We start from the raw sequence: 14,634 nt of genomic DNA, 5'->3' as shown, positions 1-14,634 counted from the left end.
CTCAAATTAGTTTTCCTCATTGAAATTTTTTTGTGCCAAATTAAAAAAAATTGGCCTTTTTTTTGCTGGCCCAACATACAGTCACTATGACCTGTTATGATTTTGGTATAGCAAAACAACAAAACATAACAGGAGGGTTACACATTCTATGGGTCAAATTGACCGAGGAATGCAATAGGAAGATTTAAGTCAGTAATCACTCGCCTGGTTAGGAATCTCAAAAAACAAACTTTTTTTTTTTTTTTTTTTAAACCATTTTTCATTTTCTGTAGGTAAATTCTCAGGATTACAATACAGTGGTGCCTTGAACATACTCATAATCATCTGAAACAATGCTATTAGTCGGGAAGAAAAAAATTAAATAAATTGTAGCTTGTTACAAGTAAGACAAGAATAGTACTCTAATGGTATTATTCAACCTTGTTATTGCTCTGTCATTCTCAAGTACAATACTGTCAAGTGCTACTTAACAATATTCGCAGGCGGGTAATTGGGGTATTGGAATTGAATGCAATCAGGACAGCTGATTTGGAGTACGAGAGTGATTTGAGATATGAACATTGTCTCGGAACAAAATCAACTCGCTTGTCAAGACACCACTGCATTTCAGATTTTGGTGCTAGGCTGTCAGGAGCTCATAAATCGAACCCAAAATATTCATTTTACCCACACATATTGACACTTGTCACCGCATAATTGTGCATCGGCACCCAGAGATTTGCAGATTTGTATTTTTTTTTTTGTCAAAAATGTATTTTTCCCCCCATTTTGAGCAAACTCATTTTGTAGAAAATGCTTATTGATGGTTTTGCCTCGTTTTTCAAGAATTTCAGTGGTTGAAAAAATGTTTCATTGCATTTATGATGGGTGTCCATTATGTACAGATTTTCCCCATTTGCATCCCTAACCCCGGCGAAGAGTGAGGGTCCACTGTACCTCTAAATAGCAAAATCAGAATTTTGCAATAATTTCAGAAATGTATAAATGGAGGAGTAATTGTATACAGTACACGTAATAACAGGAAGTGATATAAGTTCATGATTTTCACTTCATAAATTCCTCCATACGTATGTGGCCCATTTTAAAAATGAGTTGGCCAGCCGGGCCATCGTGAGCAGAAAGTGATTCCCGACACAATAGGTCCCCCCCCCACCCCAGTGCTACAACTGAATGAAAAAGTGAGAAGAGGGAGAAAACGTAAGGCAAAGGAAAACAAGTACAATCCACTGGACCCGATTGTCTCTACGACGCCAGGCTCCCGTTGCGCCTGGAGACTGCGTCAAACGTCGTCTCGCGCTCCTCGTCGACGTTGCCGTCGCTGCGGAGGAGTTGGTATGTACCGTTGGCGTCGGGGTAGGCCCCATTGACGGGCCTCTGGTCCTTGCGCACAGCGGCGGCGAGCGCAGCCAAGCTGACGCTGACGTCCTTGAAGGCGTGCAGCAGGAAGATGCCCACCACGATGGTGAGGAAGCCGGCCAGCGTGCCGATGACGTCCGCCGCGCCCATGTGCTGCCACTCCTTGAAGAGCGCGGCCGAGCAGGTGAGTACAGAGGTGGTAAAGAACACGTAGTAGATGGGCGTCACTAAGGATGTGTTGAAGATGTCCAGCGCCTTATTGAGGAAATTGATCTGCGTCCCCACGCAGGCCACCAGGCCCAGCAGGAGGAGCCAGGCCAGGGGGACGCGCGCCACATTGACGCCGCCCAGCGCCTCCTTGATGGCGATGCCCAGGCCCTTGACGCACGACACGGACAGCGAACCGATGAGCGAGCAGATGCAGATGTACACCAGGATGTTGGTCTGGCCGTGGCGCGGCGCCACCGCCACGATCAACACCAGCACCACTGTCACCACCGCCGTGGCGAAGATGAAGAAGCCTAAACGAGACACACGGAGAGCAAAGGATCAGAGTAAGTTGAATGAAAAAGTAGACAGTGTAGTGCTGTGGTTTTTGTAGTTTGCTACGTGGGCTCCCTCTGTTCAGTTGTATTTAATTTAAGTACAAAACATTTCCAAGTAATTTTGCAGAACTGTTTGTTTTAAAAATTTTAGATATTTTTTTTAGGTATGTTTTTTGTTTATTCACACTCTTGTGTCTGCAACTAATTATTTTTAATCTATTACACAGGTCAACAGCAAATTTTAATCAGACAAGTTTGTGTGTCCCTAAATGTATTTTTTACACTTATTTAAAAGTGTCTTACTTTTTTATAGCACATCAAGTTTTTTTTGTTTTGAACTTTGACCAATAAAAGCTTGCGCAATACGGATTTTCCGTTGGAATATATAACTGAGTTTTATTGAAAAAAAAAAAATCCATGTTACTGAATCAGGACCTTAATTCAGAAATATTACTAAACATCCTATATTATGTAAATATTAAGTGCTCGAGACAGATTCAGAATTAGTGGCCCAAAAAATTATCAAGAGAAATTTACTAGGATCTCATTTTAAAAAAAAAAAAATTGTCAGGATTCGTTGAATCAAACGTTTGTTCTTCTTTAGTGCATTTACTAATATAAGGTCTTGCAACATTTAAAATCCCAGCTTGTTACCACAATACACAGGTTGCACGTTTACCTGGGTCGACCAGCTTCTGCGCCATGTTCTCCAGGCTGCTGATCTCCTCCTCTTTAGGGGCGTGTATGACCATGGTGGTGGAACCCAGCACACTGAGCAGGCAGCCCAGCTTACCGTGAAGGTTCAAGCGTTCACTTAGGAAGTACGATGATAGCACCGCACTGGGGGGAACAAAAAAAAAATAAAAAATCAATGACAACCTTCAACGTTTTCGTGAAAGTAAGAATAAGGCGGAAAGTGTGTCTGTTTACCTGACCAGCACACTGAGGGCACCCAGAGGCGTGACCAAAGTGGCCGGGGCGAAGGCGTACGCTGCAAAGTTGGCGGCTTCACCCGCACCCACTGAAAATGACAAAACAACACGGTAATCATTCAATTCATTATTTTAATTAACAAAACAGATTTTTTTTAAGATCACATTTTTCACACTTGCAGTTTTTGTTTAAACTTAATTGAACAATTTAATTTTAAATTGAATTTTTTTTTTTTATTGATTAAAAATAGACAATTTTAAATACTTAAATACAATACTTTTGTGATTTGCATAAAACAAGCATCTATTATTATTATTATTACATTAACCATTCTTCACTTACTTGAAAGTAAACCAGCCCACCAAAGCCACTCCTTGAGATAAGCATGGCCGCCCTGACCTGACAGGTGAACAAGAGGAAAGACAATTAAAAATTTTCTTTGCGAGCCACATGAAATTAAAAAAAAAAAACTAAAAATAAATCTTGAAGAGTCACAGAAAGGCATGAAGGTGGATATCCTTGGAGATGTATTGTTCAATTTGTGGACCTGTTAAGAATTTTGCTCGCCAGAAATGAACAAATTGTGCAAAAGGTGCCAGACAGGTTTTGAGAATATAAAAATAAGATCAGCTGTAAAGCTTATAGTGCATTTTAGCTTCACCCTGAAATTGCAAATCAATGACATCAGTGTGTGAAATACTTGTCAAGATACTGCTGATTGCGTTCAATGCAAAAGGACGGCAAAACTGAGCAGTTGGTTTCGTTAATAGTGTCGCCGGTGGTTCAATCCGACAAAACAGAACGGCGATCTGCAATGTGCCTCCACTGGTTTTTCCATGAGTCTGCCACTTTCAAGTTGCACAATCATGACCCGCCAATACGTGCCAGCAAATTGTATGTTTGTAAACAAAAGTGAGTGACTGCCACTCACCTGAACTTAAACAATGACAAAAGCTTATTGTGTTTAGGGTTGCACTGATAATCAGATGGTTATCTATCGGTCAGTATCTATCTATAGAAAGTGTCATGAAAGGTAAAAATTGCACTCGTCTGTGTATCGTTGGTATGGCAAATCCTGGCCACCTATTGAAGGCTATTTGTCTAGAGTGTACATGCTGCTGACAGTTTGTTACCAGCTCGCATGGATCCCTTCTTGGCCAAACGCAGCAGACCCTTCTTCTTGAGAATGAAGCTGCCACCGATGAAGATGCTGGAGCTGACGGCCAATGCCAGGCCGATGTAGAAGTCGTACTTGCCACGGTCCTGAGCCATTCCGAAGCCAGGTGTGCTGCTATTGACGCTGCTGTCGTTTTTCTCCTGTGTTACATCGACTACCAGGCAGCGAAGGAATCTATACTGGCTAGAGGTGCAGCTCAAGTCGAGCCATACGCCTTCGGGGAAGTAAAAAAAACAACACACACAAAGTAGTTAAGAGTCTCTTCAAAATAGATTGAAGATCAGCCATAAAAAGACATTGCTGTGAATGCCAAGACCACATCACCAATTAAAGTACATGGAGAAGTCCACCAACAAAAGAAGAGTTTGGGCTACCTGGCAGCATTCTAAGAATGATGCTATAAAATATTACTTGAGATCATGTTAAAGTCAATCAAATGAAACAAGAAGAAATTACACCTTACTTCAGTTTCATGTATCTGGTTTACTATTTGGCGGATTTTATCCATACTGAAAACTGGTGTTTTTTTTCTGGCACAACAATCCATTCGCCACAAACCATTCGGAATACTTTTCCCAACTAAAGCTATAGCTGAGGAATATGTTGCTATTCAGTAACGTTATAATTTATGTATCTATTTTACATTTTCATCATCCACAAATGTTGCAAAAAGCTACACGCCCATTTTGATAAAGCGAGGAGTAGAAAGTACATATATCTGGAAAAGGTCGTCAGATAAATAAATACTCAAGTACAGGTACTTGAAAAAACAAATCATTTTAAGAACAGGCACAAAGCAATTGTTATTACAAAACCAGACAAGTTTGGAGGTCATTTGACTATACTCTATTTACACATTGGCAAGCCAGGTATTAAAAAGACGCAATAGCTGTTAATAAAAAAAAAACCAAAAGAAACTCGAATTCGTTCTATTCCTACTGTAAATAATCCACGTACCATTTTCACGACAAAACGCCAAATTCGGTTGCGACGACGAGTTCACCGCTTTAAATCTGCACTCCATGGCGAGCTCCAGAATCTTGTTTAACCGGCTCGGTCTCCGATGGAAACACCTAAGCCCGCTCGAAGGAGGACTTTGAAGACTCGTCACGCGAATTCGCATGTTAATTATGAGCCACTTTTGTTTCCTTCTTCGTCGGGCGCTCAAGTAACCGCGACAGGTGAGCTTGATTAGCTTCGCAGCTAGCTCGCACGTAAAGCGGCCACGTTCGGCTTATTTTCGAACTTTATGAGCCACAAACATCTAAATTAATAACAGGAGGGCAGAAGGAAAGTCTTATTTTTTTTTAGACAAAACAAACAAAAAAGGCGAGTAAACCCCACTCTAGTCTACACGCACGTTGTCGTTGCTAGCTTCCCTAGCACGAGTGGCTAATTGGTTAGCCAAAGTCAGTCACCGTAAAAACAAAACAAAAACAAAAAAACGTCACTTTTATTTGAAATGATTTGGTGATAAAGTACCTTTGTAAAGACACCCCAGGACAATCGGCGAATAGTGCTCACATCACGGGCACGTTGGAACCATTACATCCTCCATCTGCGTCCTTACAGCGTCCATCACAACCAGCGAGGGGAGGCGGCGACGACGACTGGCAGGCTGGCACACTGGGCGGATCCGACTGCTTGTATCGCCTGTTGAACCCGGCACCCGCCCCACGCTCCGGTGTGTTACCTGCGTGAAGTTGGCCCCCCATTTCTTGCAAAAATCCAGGAACGCACTTCGTTGAATAGTCAATGAATGTTAATCTTTTCTTGAATATTCATTGAATATTTGAGGTATGTTATCGCCTAAATCCTTATTGCTGCTAAACAAAATAAAATAAACGCACTATTAAATAAATAAATAAGTGTCATTAATTAAATATGGAATTAGATAAACCAATGGATCCTTAATTAATTAAATTACCAATAATTATATATTAAAATATATTTATAATTATTTCTGTATTTTATGAATTATTTAATGTTCCCGTGCTGCAGTGTTTCATGAATTTATTTTATCTGTCAAACTCGCCCAACAAAGTTAGGGGGCGGGGCTAAATGCTGACCAACGCAAATCTTGTCCAAGCCATTGCTTTGGCCTTGGAAACATGGCGGTTACGTTGACGTGGAATTTTCATGAGCAACCTCTATTGAGCGATCGAGGTTTGTATTTAGTTGTTTTGTTTGAGTATTCAAACCAATGTAGAGGTGAATAACTTCACTCGGTGTATCGGAATAGTTTCACAAGACACTCAGTTGGCATCAATCCATTATTCTGCAATTGATTTGCCTTGACTTGATGAGCAGCGCCACTAATGTATTTGATTAATCATACATTTAATTAATAAATGAAACATTTTATTTAATTACTTAATCTCTTTGCGATTCTTTGATATATTGTCACACAAAGTTCTACCTTGAAATATGCTTACTTATTTGATGTAAGATTTCTTTTCATGGGGCCCAAAATCTTTGGCAGCGCCCCTGATGCCATCACTATACAACAAGGTTCATTAAAATCCAAATACACTGGGTTGAATTTTTCAGATTTTTATTTTATTTTTTTAGGGGGTGTGTGGTCCCCATTAAACACTAAAAATTAGAAATTACTCTTGTGAAATGAGGAATTAATTTTGCACAATCAAAAGTTGCTGACTAACGTTTCTCAGGAATTCCATCTGTGCCACCCTGACTGCGCCGTTGTCTGCTGGCTTCCACTCACGTGGACCCTAATTGACAGATGACTCTCATTCCGAGTACAGGGGCAAGCAAGGGGGCTGGACATGAGTTTGGACACTACTCGTATTCATCCTCTGACACGCACATTTTAGTTGGGAACGTTATTGTGAGTTACTAAGGACTGTTGGAAGAAGTCTAATGGTGCAAGGGGTACGTGAGAAGGACTCGTGAGAATACATTGACGGAAATGGGTGCCAGCTTGACTCTGTGCTGCTGTCACTTGTATCTGAAGTATAAAAGAAACAAGAAAAACACGGTTTTGCGGTACGATGCTGACAGGCTGAGTCTATGAATTCAAACTCATCCAGTCTCAATCCTTTTTACTCTTTGTCTCTTTGCAGCACACACACTGCCAAAGCTTGCAAGGCACCAGAGCGGCAATCCACCCAAAGCAGTGATGGCGACACAGAGGAGGACCTTCCCTTTGGGCAGCAGCTCGACACCAGGCCTCCGTCAGTCACGCAGAAAAGCCCGAGGACAAATAAAAGCGCCGCCTCATCCAGCAGAAGGGAGTCGGACCGAGAGCTGCAAGCTTTCATCAGCATGAGGAATCAGGTTGACAAGGCCACGGAGGTGAGACATTTGTGGTGCTTTCGAGTCTAGTGGTACAAGAGAGGCTTTTCCACCCCCACAAAAAAAATCCCATAAACTTTTAGTTGAGCCCGTCAACAGACAAACGCTACTGCTAAATTTAAAACCGCTTTAATGCCTTTTAAACATATTCTTTACAGTAAATACAGGATGTGAAAGCGTGCCATTTTATTGGATTTATTTAGCTAACCTTTATTAATTCAGGAAAAATAAATGCTGCAGACAATCTTTGAGGAAGTTTTTTTTTTTAATAAATCTTTATTTGGATTAAAAAAAAAGACAGATTTCCAATTTTTTGACATTCAGGCAATTCTGTCTTTTTTGCAAGTTGTACAAATACAGAGAACGCCCGCTCACATGGCATTGATTAGGTTGGTGTGCATAAAAATGTCAAAGAAGTTCATGTTAGTAAATAGGTCCGGTTCTTCGAGAAAGTCTTCGGCTATGTTGATAGCCATCAAATGGCTCGACAGAATTCTACTTACCATTTCAGTCATTTTTAAAAAAGTCATGTGAAAACATGTTTTTAAAGCCAAATATTTTCCTAAATGACTTTTTCACCTACCATCCTCGTTAATCAGGTTACAAAATCTTGCAGTGGAGCCAAAACAAGACTCAATTGAATTACTTGGTTGTTATTGCATAAATAAAGTTTTAAAAGCTCCTATTATCTAGCTCTAAAAAAAAAAAACACACTGCTAAATGAGCAGTACATGTGACAGACAACTTTCAAATTCTGCAGAAAAGGATGACGAGAACTTATTAAACACTTAAATAATGTTCCTTTTGGATAATTAGGCCAACAGAGTCCATCACTGTGGTTGATTCATTAAATTAGATACTAAACGAGGCTGAAAATAGAAAAGGCAGCTGGGAAACTATTTTACATTATTTGCTGTAAAGAAAAATCTAGTCCTGTGGCGCCATCTTTTGTCATCATTATGTTGGTGCCGAGGAACTATGTTGAAGTGGAAGGACGAGCTTCTATTATAGGCCGAAGTTTTGTCTAAGTCAGGAGTGGGCAAACTACGGCCCGGGGGCCACATGCGGCCCGTTAAACGTTTTAATCTGGCCCGCCGAACTTGAAAAAAATTAAATGAATAAACCTTGTTAATGTTTTATTTTCTAAATACTCTGGTATGTCAAACACGGATATTTTGTTGTAATGTTTTTGTTCATTTTCATTTAAAATTAAATGTATTTTTTTTCTCCGATGAGGTGAGGTTACCAAAACACTCCATCCATCTGCTCCTGGTCCGGCCCCTCTGTCACGTTTTAGAACCCATTGCGCACCGCCAATCAAAAAGTTTGCCCACCCCTGGTCTAAGTGATGCTTTCTCACCATCTAGTGGCATCTTTGGGCATTATTATAAACCTTTATACAACAATCTTTTACAATCATGTGTTTGCCCAAGGAATGGGAACAGCTGAATTATGACATCCATACGCTACGCTATGCCAGACGAGAAGTGAGAGCACGATGGAAGAAAATCCTGCTGCAATTAGGTGAGGCACCGTTTTTATTCTCTTGTCTTGAAAAATTGCATTTTACTTTTATTTCCAATGCATTGAATCATTGAAGTACAGTTTTCCCGTAGTTACTGTAGGTGCAGTGTCAATGGTTGAAACTTGCATAATGTTACAGTCGCTTACAATAAAAAAAAAATACATTTAAGGAACAAACAAAACTTGTGCTTTGTTTTTAGATGACTATGTTGCTGTATTTTAACTCATCCACTGCCGATGACAGCTATAGAAGCCAAAAAGTGCATTCATTTTACCTGGGCTGTAAAAAGAATGAATGTCGTATTTATCCGTCAATGGCAATGAATGAGTTAAAGGCTTTACTTCGAGAGCTATCCATTTTATTAGGTGCTACTTGGCGTAAGAAGTTTAAGAACTACTGATCTATGCTGTGACTTTTGGTGGGTGGGTTCTCTCCTTGCAGGTTATGAGTCTGAGGTGGATGCTTTGTTGAACGTTGACAAGCTAAATTACTTCAATCCAGACCAAGAGGGTCTCACCAGAGCGACTGAACTCTTGACCCAGTTGTTGGAACACACTTCCTTGTTTCCTGTAGGAACAGGACATCGGACCAGATACCTCTATGTTATGGTACACTTGCATACACACACATCCTTCTGGTCTTAACCCACCACCTCCCACCTAATCACTAATTTAATAAAACAGCAGCTATCTAAAGGGTCTGTGAATGGAATAACATGCTGCATGCGGTTGATTGTGTGAAGCATCAGGAGTTACCTCGGGATGTCTCTCTTTTGCATGGCATGTTCAGGACCGCCTGGTGTCTCTGGACAGCGCTGAAGACTTTGTCAGACTGGCTGTGGAAAAATATCCAAAGAGACAAGATGGCTGAAACCGAGCACATGACTGATGTTCATGTATGGATTGTTTTGTACTGCACTACCATATTTTGTAAATTTATGTTTTTTGTTTTTCAAGTATGTTTTCTCTTTGACTTGGCAATTTAATTGATAACATAAATTAAAAAGTAAATCCAGTTATGAACTGCGACATTGGGTTGTCTCTATCACCCGGTATGCAGGACCTGGATGTGGAATGTTGCGCATTCGCTGCAATTCAATGACATGTACATCATCGATACTGTTCCATCATTGTTGGTAATTATTGTGTTGTTACATAAAGTACTGTGTTAACTATTAATAACTATAATTGAAAGGTCATTTGTGCAAATATGGCATTTCAGAAATGTGTATCAAACAAAAGTAAGGAGTAGGAAGACTGTGCTGTAATTTCTACAGCCTTACATGTACAGTCAGTCCCTCGCAATTAATCTTCCACATACACGAAGGTGTAACTTTCAATGTAGAATAATTGTCATCAAAACTTAAATGGCAGTTTCCACCAAAACACGCCACCATATGCACTGTTATAATGGCAACATGACTGAACAATTTGACTGTCTCATCCGTAAACAATGACATTCTGACGACCCTGGCATGCTCAATAATACTGATATTTTCTTATGAGCTATGCACAAAGCATTTTAAGAAGGAAATTGGCTTTTGCAGGAGAACCATGTTTTGCTGTTTGTACGAATTGTTTTGAATAAGTCCATACAGTTTTGCAAATTTCAATTATGATCTGAGAAATAAAAGCAATTGAGGGAAAAAATGTAATTAAGTCAGTGAATCAAAACAGGACTTCTAGATTTTCCTTTTTCTTCTTTCTTTTCCTGGACGTATATTCAAATACAGCGTTGGCGCTGTTCGTAACCTCGAAACGTCGTATATCGACTCCATGTCCAGCCATTCCGCAAGCTTCCGCGCTTACGTCCCGCCTCGAATTTAGAAGAAGCGCGTGTTTTGTATTCTGGGCTTCACTGAGCGGGCGGGGCGGCGCTTTGACACGAGCGAGCGTGGCCGTCATCCACTCCACCCCCCACTTTGGCGGCCCCGAGAAGTTGACACAAACAAACGCAATAGAGCGCTCTGCCTCGGCTACGTAATGCGTCTTCATGCTTTGTGCCCCTGTCGGCAACCTGTCAATCAAGCCCAAATAATGCCACAGCGGACCTAAGGAGAGGACGGCAAAGGCGTCAGCGGAAGACCGCAGGTAATTTCAAAGCATTCCTTGAGAACTACGAAGCCGTTTAATTGACGACCCCCCCCCAATAAATGTTTCACCCGGGTGTCACCCCTTCGGAGGTGTGTTCCAACCCGGGCTAGGATGACGACAGCTGTATTAGCATGGCTAGCTGTGGCTAACGTTATATTCCCATTGCGATAGGCTACTTAGCATTAGCCGCCGAGCTAAAAGGCTCGCTTCTGCCCGAATAAATCAGCGCAAATATTCACATGATGGATTTTTATATGCAGTTGCATTGTCTAGGGTTAAGTGTGACAGCCCGGCTGGTATTTGAAAGCAATGATGATGATGATGTTGTACCTCACCTTCCCATCGTCATGTCACGATAAACACAGCACACACATGCATACATAAACATGTGTAATTCCTCCTTGGTCTGATTGGCGTTATTTTACATGTTGGTGTGATGTTTGTTGCTTGGAATAACATCAGTGATCAGACAGACAATGACATCGTGGACAGCGATCCTTTTATCGGCTTAACTCCGCATACATACATGTAACTGCTTCAGTGTGACTTTAGTTCTGAACGTTCCCTAACAGGGGGTGCTAACACACGGTGAAACACCAGTGAAATCCCGATTCACAAATGGTTGTATGCAAACATTACATGAATCTTTTCTTTTTTTTTGTATTTACAATACAAAGCAAAATCTAAACTTGCAGCTTGCATATTCTCATCGTGTTAATACGTCTGAAACAGCAGACATAACATTTTTAACAGTGGCTGTTAATTGTGTTTTTTTCCCCCGAGGGCCATCATGACCTTGATATTTCCTTTTCATATTCATAAATAGACACAAAAATGGTGGAGAACTACATTTGAAATCAGAAGTTTGTTCAACTCCTGTTCAATTGATTTGAAAACACAGGTGTCAAACTCCGGTCCTCGAGGGCCCCTATCCTGCATGCTTTGGATGTTTCTGTTGCACGATGTGATTTCAACCCTAATAAATACTGACCCACACAGTCATGCGCTATCAAAACAAATCAAGTCGGGATGACTCTTTTACAAAGAGCCACATTTCTCTCCTCCGTCAAATTATCAGGATTGTTATCAAGCTCCCACAGAGCTTGCTGATGAAATGATCACTTGAATCAGGTGTGTTGGTGGAGGGAAACATCTAAAACATGCAGGTTAGATGAAGTACACAAACATGATTTGACTGATTTGACTTTAGAGGGCCACGTAAAAAAATGCACCGGGTCTGACCTGGCCTTGCATTTGACACCTGTGCACTATAAGCAGAATATGGTTTGTTGCGACTTGCTACACCTTTGTTACGTGTCATAGATGACCTCAGCTGTAATTTTTGTATAACACATAGTAATCCTTTCCCCCCCCATGTTTGCAGGTTGGCTGCGTTTGCAGCCAGGAGAGAGGAGCAGTGGAGGAGGGGAAAGATGCCTTCTCCGTCTTTTAACCTCGATGCTCAAAGCAGATTTCACGACAAATGGCTCAAAATAGACTTACAGGTATGTGACATAATAATCCACAAAGGTGAACCAGAGGAATGCTAAATTTGGCAATTTTCATACTTTGGGACCTTTCCTTGGTAGTTAAGAAGAATTTATGGGCAAAAACGTAGATTAGATAATGGGGGGTGTAAAAAAAAAATGGATTTGATTTGGGGAAAACTGGTTTTGATTTAAAAGATGTTGGTGTATTAAATCATTCTACTTAAAAATACAATGACATACATATTGAATTATGATAGGAGGATTTTTTTAAATTTTTTTTTTCAGTCCAGTTCTTTTTTATTTAATTTTATTTAATTTTATTTAATTTTATCTTATTTTATTAACCTTAAAATACTTTCAAGCCTGTCGGCTACATTGAGTTACTTTTAGCTCAGGCGATCAGGTCATGTGAATATGATCACATGAAAATATATATACATATCCAGTGCACGAGCGCACACACACACACAAACAGGCTGTTGCATTATTTTTTTTCAACGCCTTAATTTCCTCTGGCAGTGGGCCTTCTCGGCAGAAGGACTGAGCGAGATGTGGAACGAAATGGTAAAGGATGAGGAGATAACGTTTAACGGCGAGGAATCAGCACATCCAGGTATGACACCAACTTGGTACAGTCAATTTTTTCCCCTGTAGCCCATTTAGTTGTCAGGTTTGTTGGGTTTCATTTTGTTCAACATTTTTGTCCCCTTACTTTTCTGAATGTGAACCCAACCGTCACCTTAAAACCAATATACGTACTGAAATATATTTTTTCATTTGTCGTGCCATTCCACCCCTCACACTCAAAACTGACCCTTAAAAATACTGCAGCTGCAGTTACTACCTTCTAAAAGCGAATATATGCTCACAATGCTAACCCTGAATGTGTCTTTACGGTCCTGCAGAAGACTGCCCGGGCTGCTTCTCAGGTCAGAAGAAGGATGAAGCCAATGACAAGGAAAAGAAAGACGAAGATGAGGCGGCGGCTGTGGCGTCCTCGGCCGTGCACCATTCCATCATCGAAACCTGGGACTGGGGGCGGCAACCAGGTGAGACGCTCCGCCATGTTACCTGAATTGTGCTTGTGCGTCGGCAAAGTGGTCGCTCTAAATGAGAACTTTAAGTTATTTTTACTAACCAACTGATGTGGATTTTTTTATTTTTGTGAGGCTGATGCTGATTTTGATATCTGGCTGAATAAAATTTCAATAGGCTGACTGGTTAGCACATAGTACTGAGGTGCAGGGTTCGATTTGATTAGTCCGTCGGGCCCTAATCCCCCGCCCCCTGCGTGTCAGTCTGGACGGCAATATGTTGTTGATGTTGACTGATGCGACTGGGTGGGAACGTCTTTTATGCTGCCGGGAGATAAGCTTTCTGTTGACTTTCGGCTCTGGTCGGGGACATAAGAGGGCAGGAGGACCGCTTCCTACTATTGATTGAGGAAATGACATCAGCGCTTGAATGAGCGCTCTGCAGTCCGGACTCAGGGTTCAAGAGGCATACTTCCCGCTCACCCACACCCACTCAGATTTCGCGTGTCAGCAGTTTTCTAAATAAGATAAATATTGACGTATACTGTTGCTTGGGCTCTCTTCGTCTTTTAATCTTTACTGCAGCCCTTTGAGTCTGCAAACTAGTTTGTTCTAAAATAGTTGATTGGATATTGTTTTTGCACCTGTCTAAATGCTCTCTCCATTAAACTTGCCTCATTTCCTGCTTTGATCCGTATAGTTGTCTGTTAAGGCAGCAGATTAGTCGGGCTTCAATCGAGTAACACGTGTGGACATATCCCATCATAATTGTTTCACACCTTCACTCCCCTCTTGTTTTGATTTCCGCTGTCGCCCATTTAGTTGGCAGACTAGTTGGGTCTGAATTGTTTGATGCGATGTGGACCTATTGCTATGTCACTTTGCTCTCCCATCAAAATGTCCTCACTTGATACTTTGATCTCTTCCTGGTTTTATCTGTGTGGTAGCCTGTTTAGGCAGCCGTCTGAATTGGGTGATGAGTTATGGACATATTGATATGCTGACATCACTCATTTATCTGAATTTATTTTTTTGTTCTGAATAATCTCACATCAAATTTCCCACATTTACTTCTACATTAGATTTTTTTTTCACAGCCTATTTAGGCAGCAACGAGTCCAACATATATAATTACACAGGCATCAAATTAATTGCATGTTCTTTGC

The 14,634-nt window shown here is 40.9% G+C and overlaps 3 protein-coding genes across 7 annotated transcripts in view; 2 read left to right on the top strand and 1 right to left on the bottom strand.

The window, feature by feature from the left end:
* Positions 1-843: 843 nt before the first annotated feature.
* On the bottom strand, positions 844-5,689 carry nipa2 (NIPA magnesium transporter 2). 2 transcript variants are annotated; one of them, XM_088313093.1, is made up of 6 exons: positions 5,494-5,689; positions 3,968-4,225; positions 3,177-3,233; positions 2,832-2,922; positions 2,581-2,741; positions 844-1,877 (listed from the first exon to the last, which is right to left on the bottom strand). In XM_088313093.1, the coding sequence occupies exons 2-6, from the start codon at positions 4,104-4,106 to the stop codon at positions 1,243-1,245; spliced, it is 1,083 nt and encodes a 360-aa protein (XP_088169219.1). In that variant the 5' UTR covers positions 4,107-4,225; positions 5,494-5,689; the 3' UTR covers positions 844-1,242. The 2 variants fall into 2 exon arrangements, with proteins under 2 accessions (XP_088169219.1, XP_088169218.1); XM_088313092.1 differs by lacking the exon at positions 5,494-5,689 and adding an exon at positions 4,969-5,141.
* A 1,183-nt stretch (positions 5,690-6,872) lies between these two features.
* On the top strand, positions 6,873-10,374 carry LOC148324592 (melanoregulin). Its single transcript, XM_088313094.1, has 5 exons — positions 6,873-7,017; positions 7,095-7,326; positions 8,760-8,850; positions 9,293-9,459; positions 9,641-10,374. Exons 1-5 carry the CDS (start codon positions 6,941-6,943, stop codon positions 9,719-9,721), a joined length of 648 nt encoding a protein of 215 aa, XP_088169220.1. The 5' UTR covers positions 6,873-6,940; the 3' UTR covers positions 9,722-10,374.
* A 460-nt stretch (positions 10,375-10,834) lies between these two features.
* Positions 10,835-14,634, top strand: part of herc2 (HECT and RLD domain containing E3 ubiquitin protein ligase 2) — a 40,799-nt gene continuing 36,999 nt past the window's right edge. For all 4 annotated transcript variants that reach the window (XM_088313088.1, XM_088313090.1, XM_088313089.1 and 1 more), the window contains exons 1-4: positions 10,835-10,941; positions 12,329-12,449; positions 12,954-13,047; positions 13,340-13,483. In XM_088313088.1, coding sequence (XP_088169214.1) covers positions 12,378-12,449; positions 12,954-13,047; positions 13,340-13,483 — 310 coding nt within the window. In that variant the 5' untranslated portion in view covers positions 10,835-10,941; positions 12,329-12,377. The remainder of the gene's footprint in view (positions 10,942-12,328; positions 12,450-12,953; positions 13,048-13,339; positions 13,484-14,634) is intronic.

This window comes from Idiotropiscis lumnitzeri, chromosome 13 (genome assembly GCF_059441095.1).
Source record: "Idiotropiscis lumnitzeri isolate Australia: NSW breed Sydney's pygmy pipehorse chromosome 13, RoL_Ilum_1.0, whole genome shotgun sequence".
Lineage (NCBI taxonomy): Eukaryota > Metazoa > Chordata > Actinopteri > Syngnathiformes > Syngnathidae > Idiotropiscis > Idiotropiscis lumnitzeri.
This window is presented reverse-complemented; position numbering and strand designations above follow the sequence as displayed.

Coding starts and splice junctions, on each gene's coding strand:
- LOC148324592 (XM_088313094.1), top strand. CDS start 6,941: ATGGGTGCCAGCTTGACTCTGTGCTGCTGTCACTTGTATCTGAAGTAT. Junction 7,018..7,094: donor AAGAAAAACACGGTTTTGCG/GTACGATGCTGA, acceptor GTCTCTTTGCAG/CACACACACTGCCAAAGCTT. Junction 7,327..8,759: donor AGGTTGACAAGGCCACGGAG/GTGAGACATTTG, acceptor TGTTTGCCCAAG/GAATGGGAACAGCTGAATTA.
- nipa2 (XM_088313092.1), bottom strand. CDS start 5,134: ATGCGAATTCGCGTGACGAGTCTTCAAAGTCCTCCTTCGAGCGGGCTT. Junction 3,234..3,967: donor GAAGGGATCCATGCGAGCTG/GTAACAAACTGT, acceptor TTCACCTGTCAG/GTCAGGGCGGCCATGCTTAT. Junction 2,923..3,176: donor GTGGGCTGGTTTACTTTCAA/GTAAGTGAAGAA, acceptor TGTCATTTTCAG/TGGGTGCGGGTGAAGCCGCC.